At 36.0% G+C, this 23,215-nt stretch overlaps 1 protein-coding gene across 3 annotated transcripts in view; it reads left to right on the plus strand.

The window, feature by feature from the left end:
* The window catches only part of LOC131074913 (uncharacterized), a 305,681-nt gene that overhangs the window by 172,980 nt on the left and 109,486 nt on the right, over nucleotides 1–23,215 (plus strand). For all 3 annotated transcript variants that reach the window (XM_059218550.1, XM_059218551.1, XM_059218552.1), the window contains 3 exons: nucleotides 12,167–12,546; nucleotides 12,698–14,322; nucleotides 14,503–15,728. In XM_059218550.1, the coding sequence (XP_059074533.1) occupies nucleotides 12,167–12,546; nucleotides 12,698–14,322; nucleotides 14,503–15,728 (3,231 nt within the window). The remainder of the gene's footprint in view (nucleotides 1–12,166; nucleotides 12,547–12,697; nucleotides 14,323–14,502; nucleotides 15,729–23,215) is intronic.

Genomic DNA, 23,215 nt, shown 5'->3' on the forward strand with positions numbered 1-23,215 from the left:
CACTAGAACTGGTATAAAAATTTCTATTAATTTGTGCGTTATGTACATGGCATACTCTAGAGGAAGATGTATGGATGTATGTCTTCCATCTTTCCCATATCAGCCTCTGACCAATTTACACATGTATATATAACTTTGAAAATTAAGAAGGTGAAAGGTTTGCTACAGAAGTTGATATGGTTAAGTTTATGAGATGGTTGAACTATCATGTGACTTCTTATCGTTTGAGATGCTCCCTGTGTTGACAATTATTTTGTCATGGAATGGTTCTAGAAGTTGCACATAATTGTAACTTGCATGAACTAAAATGTTGTGTAGTAGGGTGTTGCATAGGATACTATTTAAAGTTTTGGAATATGTGCACAATGTATGGTACCGCATGTAGTAGATGTGGTCCAAAAGTTAGGCAAAGCTATTTTTGAAGCTATGCAATATGAACCTTGGTGCTACATGGGTGGCACATAATGCAAAGGGCTGTGCAATAGTTGTATTGTATCTTTTGTGTTGTGTGACATGATTCTTGGTGTAGTGTAGTTGGCACATGATGCAAGGAGTTATACATGATTGTGTGATGTGGTTCTTGGTGCTCCATGGATGGCGCATGATGCAAGAAGTTGTGTGCAAGGTTGGTTGTGTGAGGGACCAATGAGCTCTAGGAAAATGTGTAGTCTTACGCATTAGTGCATAGGTCATTCACCCCTTCTTGAAGAACAATTATCTCAATTACCCAAGTTTAGTAAGGACTTGTGTAGTCTGATTAGGAATTTTTGTGTCATGTTTAGTGTTTGGAGCCACTTTAAAAATTTGATCTCTCTTATTGCCCATTGAGATGGTGATGCTTTGAGGATTGGTTTTGTACATGCCTAGGCAACTATGCATGTATGGATGCTCAAGGATTATATCACAAGAGTCAATTGGCACTACGTTTCAAGTGGTAATGGTGAGTAATATGTATACTTCTATTAATGTAGGAAAAGTGGTAGTGATGAGTAATATGTATACCTCTATTAATGTAGGAAATTTCGCACCCCAAGGTGTAAGAATGTGGGTGTGGCATGGCTAGCAAATTCATTTGTTAGATATGAGATTCTTCTTGTTACCACCATTGACTGAAAAATTGGGCATTTGCCATTGTACCCACATCTATGAATGGAATAGACCTTTCTCTTTAGCATTTGATGCAATTGCTGTTATTGTTGTGTTGAAACAAGTAACTTCATGGTCTTTGTCTATCACTTTTAGTTCTTTAGGACCATCTACTTCTACACATGCAATTAAGCTTTTTGTGCATTGGATTTTTAGGTCAAATGCCTACTGGTTTTGTGTGTCACAAAATTTACCTTTCTTGGATGATTTGTTCTTGTTTGAAAAAGTTGTCTTCTTTAGCACAAGTTATGATTCAATAATTCTTGCATAGTGGTAAGCTTCTTCCATCATCTTAACCTTAGCCAATTTCAGTTTGAATTGAATGAATGATCGTAGGTTGTGGCATTTGAGAACTCTGTGCTGCTTTGGTTCAAATGTACACAAGTTTGCATAGAGGTCATGGAAGGCATTAGTGCAGGTTTGAACTAACTAGTCATGTCCTTGCTGAAATTGTTGCTGCTAAATACAATGGTGATCATAGACATCTTCAAGATAGTGTTCATTCTTGAAGGCTTCTTGGAATGTTATCCAATTTACTTAGTGGCTTGCCGCCACTTTTGATGGGTACAAAAACTTTCAAAAGTGCAATCTTGATCTTTTCTTTGTTATAAAAGTCATTCCTAGAGAAATATGAATCTAATTGATCTAATTAATCATCTATTGCATCTACAATATTTTACGAAAGCAGTAACCAATCAAAATCTGCCAATAAAGCCTATGATCATGGTAAAACACAAGTGTTGGCCATCAGACCACAGGTCTGCTAAATACAAAGAATCACTGTGAAAAATCTTGGCTGCAGGGCATAAAGAATGTTATCCAATCTGTCAAGGATGCACTGAGCCAAAGAAATCATCCAAAGCATCACAAAATATGAGCCGCTCTAATACCATATAAGAAATATAGGCAGAGGCACAGAAGCTGCAATGATTAAACACAAGATAATACGTGCTTCATTCTGTTGAGACATGGACCAGCTAGGACTTGAACCTAGGACCTTCCATACGCTGCTGGAGTGCTCTACCACTGAGCTACTGGCCCCTCTTGGACCAGTCCATTGTCAGTCCGGGTGTGGCTTATTTCCAACTCCAACTCCAACACCAACACCCCCCCTTAAGCCACACCTCTCGTGTGCTTGGGGCTCCTAGCCTGGACCTGACTCTGATACCATGTTGAGACATGGACTAGCTAGGACTCGAACCTAGGACCTTCCATACGCTGCTGGAGTGCTCTACCACTGAGCTACTGGCCCCTCGTGGACCAGTCCATTGTCAGTCCGGGTGTGGCTTATTTCCAACACCAACACATTCACCATTTCTCAATCAAATACATTTCATATATATAGGATTTGCAGATCCTATATTATAGGAACCATCTTAAAATGACTCCCTAATATTATTGAGTTGTTTCAACAACTCAAACAAACAACCAAACAATGTGACTCATAATAATATTAATTTGTTTCTCAACAACTTAATATTATGACACTTATTCACAACACTAATTTAAATACTCACATAAACTGTCATACCCCGCCATGAGGACTAGAGGACTAAACAAAATAGACAAAGAAAAAGTGAATAATTTTTTTTTTAAAGATTACATTTCACATGCATAGGGATGCATATAACAAGATGAATAATGATACACACTTAACAACTAGCAACCGTCCTCAAGGCCCCATAACGATGCAACACAAGGTTGAACATCATCCAAAAACCCAACATAGAATTGCTATACAAATTACAACATTGCTCGTTACATAGGTACAAGATACATATTACATTGCTTGATAATTTACATAAGATCATCCAATACATTACAAAGGATCCACAAAGATACAATCTCCAAGAGTCCCAAGATGGGATGAATACATGAATCTGGTACAAAAGGGTCTTCAATCTCCTCACGAGCCTCCTCGAACATGATGCGGAAAGAGCCAAATCCAATGGGTGCGAATAGCACTCCACCCAACCTTGTGGTACCATAAGGTCCACTCCCCATGCTAGGAGGTATCAGCTAGATCCACAAGGCGGAAGCAAAACATACAAGGGTACCATCATGACTCACAAAAGAATCAATGCAGCTATACTCACAAGAGACTCACAAAAGATTCCACAATTTATAAAACACATGAGGCTCACAACAGAAACATCACAAGAGTCACAAACGTTAAACCACTTACTTCTAGAGGCTCAAAACAATCCACAAGAGAAAACATAACATAAGTTACCACTAGGCAGCAATAGGGAAGAGTGTCATCACTAGGTTGTTCTGAGTTACCCTGGTAGGTTCTCACTAGGTCTCGGCTCCCATCCTCAATTACCCTGGTGACCTCTCCTGACCCCCGGTCCCTATACATACACTAGTGGACCACACCAACCTTTGGTGGAGACAAGATTGGTGGAAGCCATTCCAGGCCCTTCTTTACTCACCCAAAACCTAAACAAGCGTTTGCGGGCAAAATAGGCAACAAAGAATTATCTTTATTAATGTGAACTAACTACTCACCCAAGTTCATTAATTAGGTTTTCACTTAATTACAACTCTCATTGAGTTACCTTGGCGACCACTTTGGGTCTTGGCCCCCAATGAAAGCCACTCCCCTTTGACTTGCTCCTAGGAATCAAAATAAAATACAAGGACAAGGATCCAACCATAGCAACGCTTAGCCCTCTTGCTAGAAAATGATAACTATCTAGTTGGTTCAAAGCAGCAAGGAACAAAGAACCCCAATCTCATAACATTCAGGGACAATGAGAAACATGCACAAAAGGGATTCTAACACTCTCCCAGCCTCTGGAGTTAAAAGGTATTTAAACATCAAAACCGAGAAATCCATGAAATAGACAAAAAAATCAAGTGAAACAAGGTCTCATGAATCCAAACATAAAAGAATGCAATCTTAATTAAGATACCAAGAGAACTTAATCTTTTCTAGACAATAATTAATTCAAGCCATTATTAATTTCAATAACCCAAAATATAAACCATCATAGCTCATTTCATTCCTACTAATAGCACAATACAACTATTATTCAATCAGTTATGAAAGCAATATACACTATTACCATTTGCTATCATGATTAGGTCACTGCATAATGCAAGAAGGAAACCAGAGTTCAAATGATCAAGTGAACATTTTAATAGTCTTAAACAAATCTTAACCACATGATGAAATAACATTTAAATAAATCTAATTACATTTGCTTTCACAAGAATATGTCTAATTTCTAATTTAGTTTGTTTTTAACAAATTTTCATATATAAATATAGCTACTAGTCTTTATACTCTAATCTAAATATCTAATAGAAACCTTTATTTCTAACTATTCAAAATAAGCTTCAATATCCAATTAAAGAATATATAAATATTTTCGTCTCATCATTCGACACATATAAAAGCATCCATATTTTCATGGACAAGGTTGATTGTATATATATATATATATTTAATCAAACAAAATACCATTAAAACTATTTTTTTTTAAATTATAAAACTAAATCCAAATAAAATTAAGGCATACGACAATCTCACGGTTTGGAGCAGTGCCCCCACACCTATGGAGGGACCCATGGTCTGTGGGTGGGGCTGCCCACAGTCGTGGGAGCCCATGGTCTGTGGAAGCGCTCCTGGTGCAGAAGCACCTAGTTTTGAGTACAACTTCTTCATTTTGGTGTGTTTGTTCATAGTTTGGTTTGTGATGGTGAATAAGAGTCTTCTCTTAAGTCCTCATTTGTTTTTGAAATGTTTTGGTAGGTTGAATGTCCTTAGGACAATGCATTTGCTTAATTTTGGCTTGTAAGCCCTTGTAAGCCTAAAATGGCATAATCTTGCATTTTGATGTAAAATGCCTTGAATAGCCTTGTTTGGCATTGGGACATGTTAATGTAATGGTCTTTAGTCATCCTAGATGGTTTGGAGGAGAAAACAAAGCATGTAAGGCAAAAATGCACTTTTTGGAAGTTGTTAAAGTTGCTTGACAACTTTTTGCAACGTTGAGCAACTTTTTGCATTTTTGAGCAAAGGGTTGGTTAGGAAACCGATGGAGAGTTAGTTAGGCCAAAAATGGCATATAAATGCCCTGAGAATGAATGTAATGAGGTTGTTGAACGCCTGGAGTAGCTTGGAATACAAATTGGAGACCATTTTTGAGTTTTACCTTGAATTTTTCAAGAATTAGAGCAACAATCTGTACTTAATGCATTGATTGCATTGCTGTTCTTTGCTTGTTGTTTTGTACATGTTCTTGTAGGGCTCAAGAAGCATTTTGGTTAGTTTTATTGCAGGTTTGAATTAAGTTTTCAATTTTGCAAGCTCTCGGCCTGAGTAAGGGTTTGAGAGGCCCAAACATGGTTCCAGCTTGAAGTCCTTTGAGTTCTTCTCAATAACCCTTGGGACTCGAGCCATGGAATCTTTGTACAGTGTACATAGCCTTTATTTTCCTTTGGAGGTCGTTGAAAGGCCAATGAACATCATTTCCTAGGCGAGCTCAGTCATAGCCCGGTTAGGAAATGAATGAAATTATGCAAGTGCTTGCAGGGATGAGCAAGGTTGGAAGTGCAGAGTGTTTGGCATGAGGAAGTGAGGTGTGGAAGAGCATATGTGTGAGTTTGGAGGTGTGGCAGATCAAGGAAGACACCAAACCCTTAGAAAAAGACCAAAACAAGCCAAAAACCACACAAAACAAGCATTTCTCGGGTTCCGTACCTGTACGGTCATACTGAGATTTCTCAAGTCATAAATTGGAAAGTACTCCAAAAAGGGTATCTTGATCATCAAAGAGTTTGTGTGGGTCTTTGGGAAACATTGTGAGCAAATCAACAAAAACCGGTTAGGTAGGGCTAATTGGGGCTCTAGGGCTACTAGGCCTAGAAAATAGGGAAAGGAAGGAGCGATGGGGAAATGAATCAAACCCATACTCAAAACCAATTGATTATGCTTGGAAAACATCATAAACACCTACTACAACCTCTGCAAGCATTTGTTAGGAGATTGAGAGTGTGAAGTTGGATTTACCCTTGTGAATCCCAACCATGCCTGAGCAACCAGTGAGCATGTCTTGATTGGGATCACTCCTAGAGAGTTGAGATGTATAAATTGACTAGTAGACTAGATGAACAATGAAGGGAGCCCACTAGGACAACACTTGACTGCCCTTAGACAAGAAATTAACTCTCTTTGAGTATACCTCCGCATTAGCTCCCCACGGCTGTGGGAACCCACGGACTGTGGGTTGAGCTCCCACAGCCATGAGTGATACCACGGTGTGGGTGCTCCCCACTACCATGGTTTCCCAAGGCGTGGGTGAAGCCCCACACAACCATTTAATATATAATTTGTTTTTTGAAAATAAAAACAAAACAAGAATCTAATATACAATTATATATATATATATATATATATATACATATGTATACATATATACATATATACTGAATCCAACAACATAGATTTTGAATACAAGAAGCCCAATTACACAGATTTATAATTAAATTCACTCTTAACTCCAGATTTTCAAATAAAAATATAGGATGAGTCTTTCTCATAAATAATTATAGATCTGGAAATAAATTTCAAAAATCTAGAAACCCATACATGTATATATATATACATATGTATACATATATACATATATACTGAATCCAACAACATAGATTTTGAATACAAGAAGCCCAATTACACAGATTTATAATTAAATTCACTCTAACTCCAGATTTTCAAATAAAAATATAGGATGAGTCTTTCTCATAAATAATTTTAGATCTGGAAATAAATTTCGAAAATCTAGAAATCCCCAATTTCTCCCATTTTCAGACAAAACAAATTCATTTTTTCATTTCAAAACAAAACAATTAGACTGATCTTATTTCAGTAAAGACAAAAATTTAACATGCACAGGAGGAAAAAGGATCAGAGACCTACCTTATTCGCTATCCAGGAAACAACACAGAAAAGGAAGACAAAAATTTCTAAGAGATTCTCGGCAAGGCACACAAATCCAGACAAGAACTTCACAAAGTAAATAAATCCAGCTCCTTGCTAATTTTCTCTCCTCCAGATTACTTCCCCAAAAATTTCTTAAAAACCAGAAAATGGTTCTTGCAGAGAAAAGTGAAAACTTCACCGGATTCCCCTCAATTTTTTTTCTTTTCCTAAATCAATAGATATGCTTTTTTTTTTAAAATGTAACTCCCATACGTATGCAAGATTCCCCATTAATTACATTTCATTAATTACTTTATTTTAGTAACCCCCACACATAAAATCATGAAAATAGAATAATTAAATATTATTCATTTTCTTTAAAATTAATTTTTACAATAATTAAGAAATAATTGTACTCTAATAGATTATTACAAGAGTGAAGAAAAATACCAAATTAAATATATATAATTTCCTATTTAATTAGTCTTTCCAATTTAGATAAGTAATTTAAGTCTTTAAGCTTCTCAATTAACAAGTCAAATGAGGCAACTATAGTAAATTATTAATTAATTAATCTTTAAAAACTCAAATAAATGTTATTATTAATTCCCTTAATAAATATTTTTTTGAATTTATTTAAATAATTTAAATCTTTAAGTTCCATAAATCTTCAACTTATTATTTAATCAAATAACGATATCCAAATAACATTAAATATAATACTACTCTTTTCACAAAATATTAGATAATTATTATACTACACACAGAAGCAGCAAAACGCAACAAATCAAAACACGGAGGACCAACCGGGCTTACTACTGACATGACAGGACAAACACTATACAAGGATACTTGACAGGAAACTCGTTCCATAGGAACGATGGTACGATGGGGTCTGACCAATATCTCCCTTTTTCCACTTTACCATTAGGTTGTAGAGCTCGCTTAGACCTAAAGATTCAGGTGGAGTCGATGCTCGGTACCTGCAGCTGCATAAACAAACCGTTGAACATGTACATATAAACCACATAGTATCATACAGTGAATAGGGAATGGAAGCAACGTAGGTTGCTCGTGAAGAGGAGTGCGGCGCTTTTCCCTTTCACCCAAGCACATCAGAAAAGAAACAGTGTACATCAACTCAATATGCATTGATAAACACAGAGAATTCATAAGTATTCATTCACAATAATCTAACTACAGAACATGAGTAACATCTAATAGGAACAACATAAACAACATCATATCAAGCCATCATAGACATCAGCAAATAAATCATCATTCACAATCATATAACATGAAGTACATCATAAAGTAACGAACCATAGAGCACAAAGTATGAATATCACATAAGGATCCAAAAGGCATAGCCAAACATCAAAGCCAAAACCAAAATTGACCAACACCAAAATAAGGGTCGAACCACACGAAACTCAAAACCACAAGGTTTGACAAGCCACAAGAGAGAGAGGGGCACTACATAAACTCTTATTTCTAATACCTATGTGAACACTAATTACCAACACTACACATGCTTTCCAAATTCAGGATGTTCATTGCAAACCTTATCACATTCAAAGGAAGATTTCTTTTCAGGCTGAGACTCCAATGGTGATTATAAATGTTTACCTTCCCGGCTTCTTCCACAACCAATCTTAACCAATCAATTTTGCCTATACCCTTCAAAGGATTAAGGAAATGGGTAGTGCAAGGTTTCCAAAAAACTGATGCATGCCCCACTTGAAGCAGTTTCCTTGCTGCCACATGCTATTGCATTACCAATTACAACTTGTAGCACATTTTCAATGTTCACCTCTAATATAAATTCCGCTGGTATTAGACTCAATTGTTTTTTTGTTCTTTACTATTAGAGGCATCTAAGGCCTTCAAAAACACCATCTCACTATTCAATACTACTAGAAAGTTGATGAGGATCTCGTTCCTCTATTTGCTCCCCCATCTAAGAGTATGATGTATCCAAACTTGTGCCACTACTTCTTTTCTTCTTCCAAAACGATAAACGATTTTGTATTTGTGACAACATTTTGGAGCAACTACCCACTCAAGTCACATGGAGAAGGTGCCTTGTACCCTGTCGTTGCAACTATCAATGCCATGACTGAATATTTCTAGTATGGACTCTTTGCCATGATGAAGAAGGCTGTTATAATACCAGAAATTAACAAGCCTTATTTGTTTACTTATCCTTGTTCCACATTGTACCTTGAAGTAAAATTTGTGCTTTAGGTTAGTTTTGCTGCATAAAAGAACTTGTGACTGGGCTCTACTTGAGCCACAAAGTGGACTTGCTGTGAATACATGAACCATGAATAGAGCCCACAATTTTTGTCATATCTGCCTTTATTTCCTGCAGCAAGTTGTGATTGATGGCTACTCCTATGGCTGCATTTGTCCTCATCATCTCTAGGTTTTGGTGATCTAGCAATGCAAGGGTTGCCTGCAGCTCTTGTTCTACCTCATTTGTGGCATTGGAACATGGTTCAAAATCATGAAGAGGAATGCATGCAAGTTGGTACTAGAGTTGATTGATGTCTTTAGAAACTCTCTTCATATAGTAGTTGCAAATGGTAGTCCTTGATTTTTGTCTTTGTTGGCCATGTTTTCAAGTGGCATTCGTCTGATTGTGACCTCCAATAGTGGGTTGGCTTCCACTTCTTGACGATGATGCCATTGTATGCTAATTTGATTTTCATATTATCAGAATATAATTATCAATACAGCAGTAAAAAAATAATGGTTAAAAATTAAAAAATAGCAATTTAAACCAAAATATAAAATAATATTAACATAAAATGAATGAATACAAGTGTATAGCAATAGCATTAAATAATTTAAGCAAAATAATAGCTTTTAATACTTTAAAAAAAAATAGCATTTCATTCATAAAAAAAAACTTAAATTAGTTTCAAAATTTTAAAAAATTGAATTCAATGGTTTCAAAACATGCTAAAAATAAAGAATCTAATATTTTGGAAAGAAATTACATTCTTGCAATGCTTGGAATTTTTTTTTTGTGAGTCCCAAAATTATGAAAATTTGTGCTCCAAATTTGCTTCAAACTTGTTTAAATTCATTTAAGTAAACCTACAAATGTATTATAAGGAAATAGCATGGGCGAAGTTGCTTAAAAAGACCAAAAACGTATGGATTTTCAGTGCTCTTACCAAATTTTTTCCACTTCAGATTGTCATCCCTTGTTCAACAAGTCCACTTGGCAAACTTACCCAGTACTTGTGGCAAATCTGCATCATGGACTTGTGAAAGACTTGTTTTTGCAAGTGATTAGTTCAGGTATGAGCTTCACATATAGCAAAATGGTTTTGCAAGACGAGTATGGGTGTGAGCTTCACAATGAACAAAAATACTTGAGACTTGGTGCTCATGCTTAAATAATAATTGTTGAGTGAGGAGGGAAGAAAGAGGATCAATGTCTTTTAGATTGATTCTATTCATGACATTCCAATTGAAGTTAGAGGTAACTAAAGTGAAAGCAAGAGGTAGAGGTTTTAATGGTAGTTTGTACATCAACATTTAAAAGCCATCTTCTGCATCAACTTTGAAATATATATCCCACTCATTTTATTTTAAGCTTAGATTAAAAGTGTATAAGATATAGGAAATAAGCAGAGGGTAAGGAAGCTTACATTTTTTTTGAACACTCTTCCCTTTAGTCAAGCAGAGGTGGAAATGAGAGTGGTGTAGCTGTGAACATGCCCTGCCCATGTGACAAGTCAAGTGAGTGAGGAATGAGGTTTACTGAAGTTACATAATGGCCTAGCTTTTTTCTTTGTAACAATTTTTGCATTAATCCAACGCATGTTATGTGCAAGCCCTGAACACAAATTGTTTCACTTTGTGAGTAAACATCTATAATGAATTCATGGATTCATAGCAGGAAAGGGTTGAGGTTGATGGAAGGAGAATGGAGTTGCCATATCCAAATAGCATATCCTTTATCTCAATTCTTCAAAGCTTTGATAATTGCTTCTTGGCCAGCAAACATTGTTTTTGTTATAGAATAATCATTCCTCGATTGATCAAGCAATAGACCACTAAAATACTTTTGCAAACAATTGATTAAGATTGTCTTTTTCATTGGGATGACTTTTGCATTTAGACCATGTGTTTCTTTAAATGGTGGATTTTATTTTTTTTGAAACAAAAAATTTCAACTTGACAACTCTTTTAGAGTATATGAACTTTCAAGGTCAACAAAGCAAAGGATCCTTTTGAGAACTTCAATTTATCTGATGACAATTAACATATTGGTTGAAATAATCAACACATCAATGCATGATTGTAATTGGAATGCTACTTGGTGGAATTATGATGAGTTTACAAAACTTCTGTCACAGCATTTGTGACTTCTTGCATTCTATTGAGACACATGCAAAAATGTACTCTCAAAATTGATAACACAAATGTGTCACATATTTGTGAAAATGATTGAACCAAGATCCATACAATCACATTGAATTTTTCACATGTCAACTCTTCTCATCAAATGAGCCTGATGTGAAATGATGAGGTTACAAAACTTTTGTTCACAGTATTCATGACTTCTTGCATGTTGTTCAGACGGGGAAAAATATATTCTCAACATTAAGAATCCAAATGTGTCACATATGTGTGTTAAATGACTGAAGCGAAATCCATGGATGTTATCACAGTTGATCTTTCGCATGTCAACTCTTCTCATTAAACAAGCCTGATGTGAAATGAAGGCATCCTCCATACTTGACATCTAACTTCTTTTGACATTCAACCATTTATCTTCAAGTTGCTACTCATAAAGCTGAAATTATCATTTATTATTTTAGTGACTTTTATCATAATCTAAGTAATCTTGTGATTGCTGCAGCTTGAATGTTCAAATGTTCAGTTTTCTTTTTTGTCTCTTTTTATGGTGATAATGGCGTATCAATATTTTTTATTTATTTATTTTTCTTTTTGTGCCCTAATTAATGTGGCAACCTGGTTAGCTTTGTTACATTTTCTTTTCTGTTCTAAATGGGTCTTACTATTGGTCTGGATAAAAATTGCAAGTTTCTCACTGAATCGCTGTATCAGGTGCATGGAGATTTGTCATCAATACATATCATTCTTTCTTATAGTATATTGAAAGCACTAAAGGACATGACTATCAATCTGTCATTCAAGCATGTTGACTCTAAAAGTGAACACATGGAGAAGTTTCCTGAAATGAAAAGTAATACATGTCATCACCAAATACCTGAAGGTTCAGCATTTGGCACTGACAACATGTGTAATAGTCAGTCACACATTCCCTTGAAGACTGAAATGCCTGCCTCAGATATGAACAAAATTGTGCGATTTCAACTGATTACTCAATTCAAGTCAGCATTGATTGAATTATCCTTTGAAGATGGTGGTCAAAATTACCAGGAAAATCTCACATTGCATTCTCAGATTGAAAACTTAAATATTGAGTACGTATAGCAATATTTTTGTACAAAAGGATAATCATCAGTTTATATTTTTTGCAGGCCAAATTTTGGTTGAACATTTGTGTAGTGTCTGTGTGGCTGCTTTGAATCTAAATCAATATTCATAATGGCATAAATTTCTTTTCCATTGCAGATTGGCTCAAGGAGCATTAGGGCGCAGTTTCAGAACTGGCATAGAGACAATAAAGATAGATGGTCATAATTTGGCAGGGAATCCAATATTAAGTGTGCTACGTATGAAGAAATTTAAATCACCTGGGTCAACTAATTTACAAACAGATGACAATCTTGATTTTAATTTGTCAAATGCTTTTGGCCACAAAAAAGTAAAAGGTGGATCAGAGGGAAAATGCTTTTATCTACTTTACTTTCAAAAGTGGCAAAAAGATTTTCTGGAACCTGCAATAAAAATATACTTAAACAATTTAGTTTATGAATTCCATCCAATGGTATTTGGAAGGTTACACAGGTTTTTCTCACTTATTTCTAAAGAGCTTTCATCATTTGTCATCAACACTGTGGAAAATATTCCAATGCAGGAGGTGAGGAAGACAGAAAGAGTGGGATCCAAAATTAAATACCCAAATTCGGACATGCCCAGTATCAGGCTTGGGAAATTTTCAGATCCTTTGGAACATTTGTTTGAACATTTTCCTTTTGTTTCCTTTCAGCATGCTGGAATTTCTGAAGGCCCAGATAAAGCAGGCCTGACTGATCCATCAAGTCACATTGAATATGTATCTGCGTTTCATAAATCTGGAGAGCTAGAGTATACATCTGCTTACACAGCTTTTTCAAGAATGAATAGAACAGTGAACTTAGGGACTACAGATGTGATGGATATATGTGCTGATTTTGATAAAACTGATTCTTGTGGTAAATATGATTTTCATGTTGAACTTGAAGTGAATAGCAGTGATATTCATTTTTGTGACTCTTCCTGTATCTTGGCCACTGTTCAGATATGCAAATCCAAGACTTCCATTTTCCTTTCCGAGGAAACAGGTTCCTTTGATCTGATGGGCTGTTTTGAGGATATTAAATTCTCATCTCCTTGGGCACCTTCTCTTTATGGTGACATCCTGTGGGGACCCTTAGTTCACAGGCCATACCCCATTCTGAATATTCGATTATGTAAAAATGTGCCAATCACAGGATATCCCAAGCTGGAATTGAGTGTAAGCATTCAACACGTACGCTGCATCTTACCCAGTGATTTTTTAGCCATGATAATTGGTTACTTTACTTCTGACTGGGAAACAAAATTAGAAAATGATGGAAACTTATTGGAAAGAAAAGAAGACTCAGAACTTGAAAGTACAGAGATGCATTTTCTGTACAAAGTGGAATTTGTGGATTCAGTTATCATTCTGCCAGTTGAAACAACTTGCAATGAATCACTTGAAATTATTTTGCCCCAGTTATTTTTTTCGTATCTTCCCAGCGATACCAATCCAACTGATGGTGGAAATATGCACAATGATTGTGTTTCTGCACCATATTATGATGCCTTAAGATTGGATTCTATTGATATTGCTGGCAGCCAGTTGTCAATGTCATTTTGTTCAATGAACATTGGTGAACAGGAAATGCAGAGGAATGATGAATGCCATGTGAATCTTGATTTTCCACTGATTGAAGGACTTGATGCCACATTGTCAATGAGAATTCCGTGCGAAGCACAAGGATCATGTGAACCTACAGTTACACCAACAAGCGTTGTGTTCAATGCTCAAAACTTTGAGGCAAATGCTGAAGGTAAGACTTGTCTTTCTAATTAATTTGAGTATTTGCTAATCTCACTATAATTTTATATGGTACATATTTCTGTTTTCTTATTAAAATTTAGAGATTCACACTGTAAGAAATGAGGAAGTTGAATACATTTTATTTATTTTCATAACAGGCTTCTCACTTCATTCACATTGTATTTTTCAGAGGAATCTTTTCTCAGGGCACTGCAAGCTGTAAATAATGTGGCCTTGGAACTCTCATTTGTAGGCACAAAGTCTCGCTTGTTTGTGGCAAGTGTGGCTGAGTTCATGGAATCAAGATCGGGGTTCAAGCAATCAAATGCAGGTGCCTCAGAAGTTTCTAAGGAAACTTCCATAGACATAAAATGTTCCATTTCAAAATTTTCACTTAAGCTGCAAAGATCCAGAGAAAATTGTCCTGCTGTTTCAGAGCTGATTGGAAAAGTAGATGCAGAGAAAATTAAAGTGTCATGCTTCTTGAGAAACAATTCTTTTGACAATTTTTCTATGGATATGTTCAGCTTACATTTAGTATCAGCCATCAATTCTTCAGCCCTTCTGCAATGCTTTTCAACAGATTCGTCTCATCCATGTATTTGTATAGATATATGCACACTGCATATTGGGCAATATGGTGGTTCTGTTTCTGTACCTTGCACCAATATATGGGTACACTTAAATGCTTGGAATGAAATTGCTCTCTTTGTATCTACATGCATAAATTCGCAGGCAAGAACTAGACAAGATGCTCCTCCACAGAGTTCAGATGTAGGATTCTTGGATGCAGGGACCTTCAAGGATGCAACTCAATTGCATAGGGAAATGTTAGATCCTAACACAATAAGATCTTCTGGGGCTCTTCACTTAAAGTCAGAAACTCTAAATATATCTTTTCATATTCCAGATTTTTCATGCGAGGATGATGTTACATTTCCTGCCAGAAATATTAGCAATTTACATCGTGAAGATTCCTCTTTAAGATTGGATGTCATTGAAACAAATTATGTTGGACCTGAAAGACAATTCTATAGATTTATATTGCTCTCTCTCTCTGTAATATTTGATGAACTGATTGTTACTGACTTGGATTGGATGTTTAAGGCCAGGATAGTGCAGATAGAAGGAAAAACAGAGATTATCCAGAAAAGTTCAGCTTACCATTTACCATTTTTCCACGTTACTGATATTGGATTGAAGGGGAAAATATCTCAAAAAGATCTAGAGCCTCTGAAATTAGTTCTTGATATCCAAGCAGATAAAATAGATATCTGGTCTTCTTATCCTATTCTTTGCTTTTGGCGTAACTTCAATTTTGGGAACTCTGCAAAAGTGTCTTCTACATCATTAGATTTCAAACTGGATGTATGTATTGGTGTTCAGAAGGCTGCATTTCTGTTAAGTGATGGAAGGGTAAGTAGTGCAAAATACACTTATCAAATGACTTTGTTGATGCCTTTTGATATTTAATAACATTGTCAGCAATCTAAGTAGGTTTATACTGTCAAAAAATGGAACAATGTTTCAGAATGTTGGAATATTTGGCCCATTTAATGAATTTTCTGTTGAGTAAATACTAAATACAAGAGTTGGATTTAGTTGTTGAAATATGAAATTATTTACTTAAGCAATACCCTGCATACTTGAAAACATTTAGTTGTCTTTTTCTCATTCAATGTGGGTCTTCCCTATGTTTTCTTTCTTTATGTGTTTCTTATGTGATTGTCTTTATCTCAGTCACGAGGATGTAACCGTGGTCTTTGGTTTGAACTTTATTTGGTTATCTCTTAGCTATGTTATTAAGCTCAATTATCACTGTAAGTTGCTATAACTTAACCTGTCCATTTTTTAAATTTTTGTTCCTTGCTTCAGGTCTGGGAAATTAATTTGAATGAGGCCTTTTCACCTTAGGCCTTTTCACCTTAGAACTCTAGGCAGGGTGAAAAGCAATCCGCTGTGGCTAGAGGAGGAAGAGAAGGAAAAATTGGAAAGGGTCTCACAAGATAGAAAAGGAGTCATCACACATTATAAAGCAGAATTGTTGTGTTATGCAGCCTTTACAATCTGATCATATGCAATGGCATAAAAGCATGGCTGAATCTGGGGAATTTCACATGTCACATACAATGGTCAAAGCATGGTTGATTATGTTATTTGTTTGGAGAGTACTATGCCAAGGATGATGGAGGTAGAAGTGAGGGACTGCCCTTTAGAAATTAAATCTGATCACTATCCAAATTATGTAAAGCTGGGTATATAAAGAGATCGTCAACAATGAGATGGGTTCTACAAAAATTAAAAGAAAAGAACCCCACAAGGCAACATGAGAACCAAGAAATTTTAAGAACACTTGGTAAACAACTAAAGGGAATAAAAGATTATGGCATATTTGGTATAAACAGAAGAAGTATAAACAGAAGAAGAATAAGTGATGACACTTTGATAATGGTTCTTCACAAAGCACCAAATCCATGCAAGGAATCTAAACCTAGGAGAAGCTACAAAAGTAGTTTTTCTGCAAAATTGTGGTACAGGAAGATTGCAAGATAGCAAAAGGGAGAAGAAAAGTAAAAGTGTTTATGAAAAGTTAGTGAGGTCTAAAAAGGAAGAGTACATTCAAACAAAGAGGAAAGAATTGAGCTCTCTTAGGAAGCATAATCCTAGAAGCTTTTGGAGGGAATTGCAGAAAACTAGTAAATTTGTCGAGAACAACATTATAGGTTCCCAAATGCCAGAACATGCAAAACTATTGTATGAGTGAGACCAAGATAGAGACAGCCCACCCATAATTAATACAGTGGCCAAACTCTTCTCCATAAGTGATATTAAGGAAGAGATTGGAAAGCTAGCACTAGGTAAAGTTCATGATATAGATGGGTGATATATAATAACTAGAGTGGGGTTTGGAAGCCCTCGAATCACACATTAAAAGCATATTCAATGGGGTTATTAATAATGATTCTACCACATTAGAGAACCAATGTCACCATTTCTCTCCTCAAAAGTGGAGATGTCAACAACCCATCAAACTATTGTACTATAATCAATAATGATTAATGCTCTTTCTAGAAAACTTTTTTGGGAGTATGTAGAGAATAAGTTAGTAACCAAGCATAATAGAAAGGGAAGAGGGTGAAAGGCAAGCATGTTTTTGGCCAAAACACTTGAGAGTTGATTACTGTGTTGGTTAACAGATTTGTAGTTTCAAAACAATGAACAAATTGACTCTCTTTTTCCCAAATATAAAGACAAAACTACTAACAAACAGTTGGGTAAACTATTAATTAGTTTCCCTCTGAATTTTGGAAAGGTACAGTTACCTTCATATGATCAAAATTTTGATTTTCTACTAAATATATAAACAACTCAGATATACTTTTTACCAGAAAGTAGTAAAGGCACTAACATTTGTCTATCACCATAGAACAAATGCAAATGATGAAGTATTGAAAAATTGCGTAAATAACTTGTAGATTGCAACTTAATAATACAAAGATTATTACAACACAGAAATTTTCAGACTTAAGAATCAACTCAAATATTGGTAATTATTACATAGGTAGAGCGATTGACAAATTGGACACTAACTGAATATTTAAGGAACTAAATAATTGTTTATATGAATATCAATATCTCAAAGAACACAACATTTGATTTATGCAAACGCACAGATCTGCAATAAGTATAAACAACATTCAACTCTTCAATGCACATAGACAGAGAAACTTAAAAACTTAGCAAAAGCTTCTATTTGATTTTCAATTCTGATAGTCTCACTCATATGTCACAGCATAAGGGGGACCAAAAATGCCGATCCCTTCCAATGTCCATTTCCAACATATTTAAAACTTTCTAAACATAATCATCCATGAGTTTTAAGAAATCGATTCTTTTAAAGAATCGTTTAAAAACATCATTAAGTTTTACAAATAAGAATAATAAAACTAAGGCATGGTAAACAAATGGCATCATAAAGAACGGTTTCATTGTGTGGCAGTTTTATCTCCCGACTGAGTAGGTTGCTGCTGTGCTTGCTGATTTTTTTAATCCTGCAGATCCTTGAGGACACCTGGAATTCCATATTCATTGGGAATAATTACATTTTTAGTGTGCAGCGTCCACAATGATTTCTCTTTCCTAATTTCTTTTGCCTTTTAAATGAATGCCTTATAATGATTGACGCACCAAATCATAGATTCTTACCAACTTGATATGTTTCTCTTCATCGAATGTCTTTAGGTCTGCCAAGGTGTCAATGCTATTTTGAAATTCTGCTTTTAACTCATCATCCCTGGCATACCCTGAACTGTCTTTCCTCCTCGGCTGGCAACCTATGTCCGCAAATTTTTGAATTACCTAAGTGACCATCTTATTAGCTTCCTTTAACAACTTGCTCTGTTCTCTGATATTCTGTAGCAGGAACTCATGCTTCCAAGCCAAACTCTGGATCCATGTGGCGCATAGATTGTCAATAGAAGGAATTATGCCTTTGGTGATGGCCACATCAATATCCATATCCATGATTTCCTGTGATTATTTTCTAGCATGCTGGTGTGAGGATTCCTCCATCTTAGTGTTGTTAATTGCTGTGTACACATTGTTTCTTGCTAAAATCAATTCATTATATGGCCTGCTAAAATTATCAATAAATGGAAGCCCTTTAGTTTTCACCTTCTTAATCCATTCCTTTGTAACCTTGTCGAAATGACTATCTGACTGTAGTTTGGGCACCAACTCTTTGTTGACATCTGATTCAGGATTAAGTTTTCCTTTTGTAAGGCTTTAGTCTTGAAGTGATGAACTTTGGGCATTTGGATAAAGTATCCACCAATGCCTTTAGGCCTTCTTTATCTAATTTCTCCTTTTCAACTCTTTCCATTACCCTGGTGGCAATGACCTGGAAATTGTGTAGGTCTGCAACCATGCTTGGGGGCCTCATGTCTATGCAAGTAAGGTTAATTAAAGTCAGCTATGGTAGCCTTACTTGGATTTTTCTGGGCAGTGGGGTAACTGATTTCAAGAAAGAGGCGATTAGAATTTTCATCCTCAATCAGGCGAGAGGTCATTTTGAGCTTTTTGTTTTTAGGAGTAGGGGTGGATTGCAATATTCCAGACACAAATATATCTCAATTGTTTTCTAATGGATTCAAGTTTTCTTATGTTGGATAGAGATACTTCCAACCATGAAGGAGATGATAGAGCCTTGGTAGCACTCTTCATACCTCTAGGACTTAGGAAAGGAGTCCTTTTAATAGTAGGGGTTCTATTTATCTTCTATAAGTTAAAAGGAAAGGGGGTTCTAGGTTTACCTTGCTTAAGGTTTTCTGCATCATGGACTTCTATCATGACGGTGTCTTTCTCTGCATCTCTTGCCACAACTTTGCCTTTGTCTGCTCCCCTATCCTGTTCTTTCTCTATATTTTCTTTAGTTTCTTTCTCCTTTTCCCCTTCTGTATTAGGTTGAGAGGCTTCCCCGCAGGTCCTCTCTAGAGATTTTTTCTTTTTAGGAGGTTCTTCACCACCTCCATCACCCCTTGGTATAATTGAGAATGTCATTTGAGCAAGAGGTGTCGAGGCAAGAGCGGTGACACTGCTAGAGCCACTTGGTGCTAAAGTCTTTTTGCTTTTAGATGGGGTAGCCTTGTCAGTCTCTCCTTTTGTCTTTGCCACACACATCATTGTCCTCCTTAGGACAACTGCTGTCCTTCTATCAAGATTGTCTTCCTTTGGTTGATCCCAATTGATAGGGTCCAAGGGTTTAGCCTGTACATTAGAGAAATATGTGGGGTCAATGATATCAGACCCATCATCTGATACTCGTTGTATCCTAGCCTAATTAATAACTTGTTATTTGTGTAAAGGTCATCCTTGACCACTCTCTTCTTCTCACTTCTAGGTCATTAGCACAATTTCCTCAATAATCTTCAAGTTGGGGTATATGATTATATGTGGGCCTAGATGCAAATTGTCCTTAACAAAATCCTTACTATCACAATGCAGACTTATAACATCATAAGTAACCAGAATATATTTATCTAGGCCTTTCACACAATTAAGTGCATCGGAATTGTGTCTTACAAGAGTATAGACCTAGGGTGATAGGGAATTGAATTCCTATCTTCTCTTTTCGCCACACCTCTTATTTACTTCGGAAATTTGTCTACAAAGCTCTATAAGGACCCATTTATCTTTGATATACCTGGGTAGCTTCAAAGGAAAACCATCAAAGCCTCCTACTCAGATGTAGGTAAAGGTAGGACATTGTATTGAGAAGCTACCATATGTGTTGATTAGACTTGCAGCTTGTGATGAGATTCTTCGCTCTAGATGCTCTTGAGGCTCTCTCATGAGGTCTATCGTGAAAACATCATTGACCCTTCTGAAGCCGGCATAGCTCCTTTCTAGTTGTAATTTCGAGTAAAAATCATAGATTTGAACGTTATCATCATACTCCACATAACTCAATCCCGACCAATATCTGGTGCATGCCAGGGCATAGAACAAATATGATGACATGTAAAAGGACCTATTCAACTTGAACTGGGTGAATATAGTATTCAAACAGTCGCTAATTATTACTACTCAATCGAGGTACTTTTGTCTAGAACAAATAACTTGAATGGATAAGTACATCCACTCATCTAAGTTTAGAGCATCTTCGTCTCGTCTCAACTTGTATAGAAGGACAATAATATCTGCAATTTCTGGTTTTAGGTAGCTTTGATTGCCCTCTCCTAGGCACAACAAACTATTCCTTTGAAATTATATTTCTCTAGTGGCCTTTATTTTCATTGAACTTGCACTGCATTGACGTCAAGTCCCAATGAGAGTATTTCGCTCTATTTGGGAGCCAGAAACTGTTCTGTATGGTAGCACGGTCTAGGGTTATAAGAACCCTATTATATTTTGTTCTTACCTCCCTAGTATTTGGGTTATACCTATTTATGCATTCCAATACTAGTTCGATGCATTGTGTAGCAAATGGGAAAGTGGTTGCTTTTAGTAGCTTGCTTTCTATTAACGTTTGAGTGACTTCATGTCACAGTTTTACATTTTTTGCCGATTGATATGCTCGAGCTTCATGTCCCCTATTGCTAGTAATGAGCTAGTCAACACGTCCAAATAATCGCAGCCTATGTATTTAGATTTCATTTTTCTCCAATTTACATAATTTCCACAAAAATTGATTGAAAAACCTCTCAACTGCAACTACCTTATTTTGCCTTAATCCTAATATCCAATTTTGAACGAAATGTAAGCACCTTGCTAGTTCCAAGCTACTCACCTTTTTCAGAAACAATTGGCAAAGCTGCTAAATTTTTGCACAGTATTTGATCTCCTTTTCAAATTTCTCTTCTGGCTACAATTGAGCTTATAGATGATTTCCTTTTGGGCTAAAACGGAAATAAATAACTTAGTTTGAAAGTATAATCAATGCACACCTACTTCAACCCTTGCAGTAAATGTCTTGAATTTGAAATCTGTGCCATCATGTTAGTTTATGAGATTGTCAAATGTATTATCTGGCTTTGCTATGAGTTCTAGAACTTGCCTTTAGTGGTGCTTCACACAAGTCTTCTATCTTTTGATCTCTTCATGCATTGGAAAAGAGTAGTTCATAATATTCTGTCGGGAAGCGATCTTGGTGCTTGAACTGTTCTTCGAGCCCAAAATATTCTATAAACCATCTTTAAAAGTGCCATCGGGTTTCGACCTTGCTTTTTGAACTTGGCTTTCAATGTGTTGAAACTTTACTTTCCTTTGTGCTTCGGTGCCACTTGAATGGTCGAGCTTCGACAATGGTTCAAGAACCATTTTTGGAGTCTGACACTCCATGTTGAACTGCAAGACTTGAATACTCTGAAAGCTTCAAAAATAGGACAAAAGTTAAGTTCAAACTTATGTACCGAAGTTTGACAAAGGAGATGGAACTTAGAACTAAGTGCAAAAGGGGGTGTTGGGAAACGACACAACATTTGGAACTAAGGCAAAATTAATAGGATTGGAATAAGAAAGGGCGTGGACTTACAAAGAGCCAAAGTAGATGTCGAGGAGCGATGTTTGAATTGGAACTCAGCCAAGACCGATAAAATTCAAAAGACGCTTAAGGAAAAAGGAGTTGGACTCAAAATGACTTGTTAGCTTGTGACAAGGGTTCAATAACTGTCTCAAAAACCCAACAAGCTTAGAATGGCGATTGAAATGAATTTCACTCAACTTATAAAATTACAAGGTAAGACCCAGACTAAATGTAGTGAGTGAAATTTAGGCAACACGCTGCATCATCCTTGGGCATTTGATTGAGAAGGCATGGGTTAAATAAGGGGAAGAAGACTTTTAATTTGTTGATTTAGAAAAGCATTCTATGTTGTGATTGGAAGCAAACTTTGGAGTAAAATAGAAGAGTTGGGAATTTAGAAGATGTAGAAGGCAGTGGTTTGTAGCCTCTTTGATAAGGTTTCAGCCAAAATTAGAACAAGGAAACAATTATTAGAATGCTTTGGGAGCAACGTTAGTGTCAAGCAAGGATTTCTACTATCCCCCACTTTGTTTGGACTATAGTCTATAGTATATACCCAAAAAAGCTAGAGTAGTGAATAAAAAAATATGGAGGTGAGGGAGAATACTTAGCCAACCATGTAATAAAGTTGCTTCTATATGTTGATGACCTTAACTTACTAGAAAACTGAAAAAACAATAGATAGCCTAAGAGAACACTTAAGAGCTCTAGAATTTTTTTTCAAGATGTAGGGATGCAAGTGAACAACAAAATGAAGGTCATGATCTTCACTGTGTGAAGAAAAAGAAGAAAACAAATTTCATATTTGAAGTTTTTTGCAAGTGGTGGATGAGTGTAAGAACCTTGGTCTCGATTTTCACAAGTAGCCTAGTTGGAAGAC

The sequence above is a fragment of the Cryptomeria japonica genome, chromosome 3, assembly GCF_030272615.1.
Source record: "Cryptomeria japonica chromosome 3, Sugi_1.0, whole genome shotgun sequence".
Classification (NCBI taxonomy): domain Eukaryota; kingdom Viridiplantae; phylum Streptophyta; class Pinopsida; order Cupressales; family Cupressaceae; genus Cryptomeria; species Cryptomeria japonica.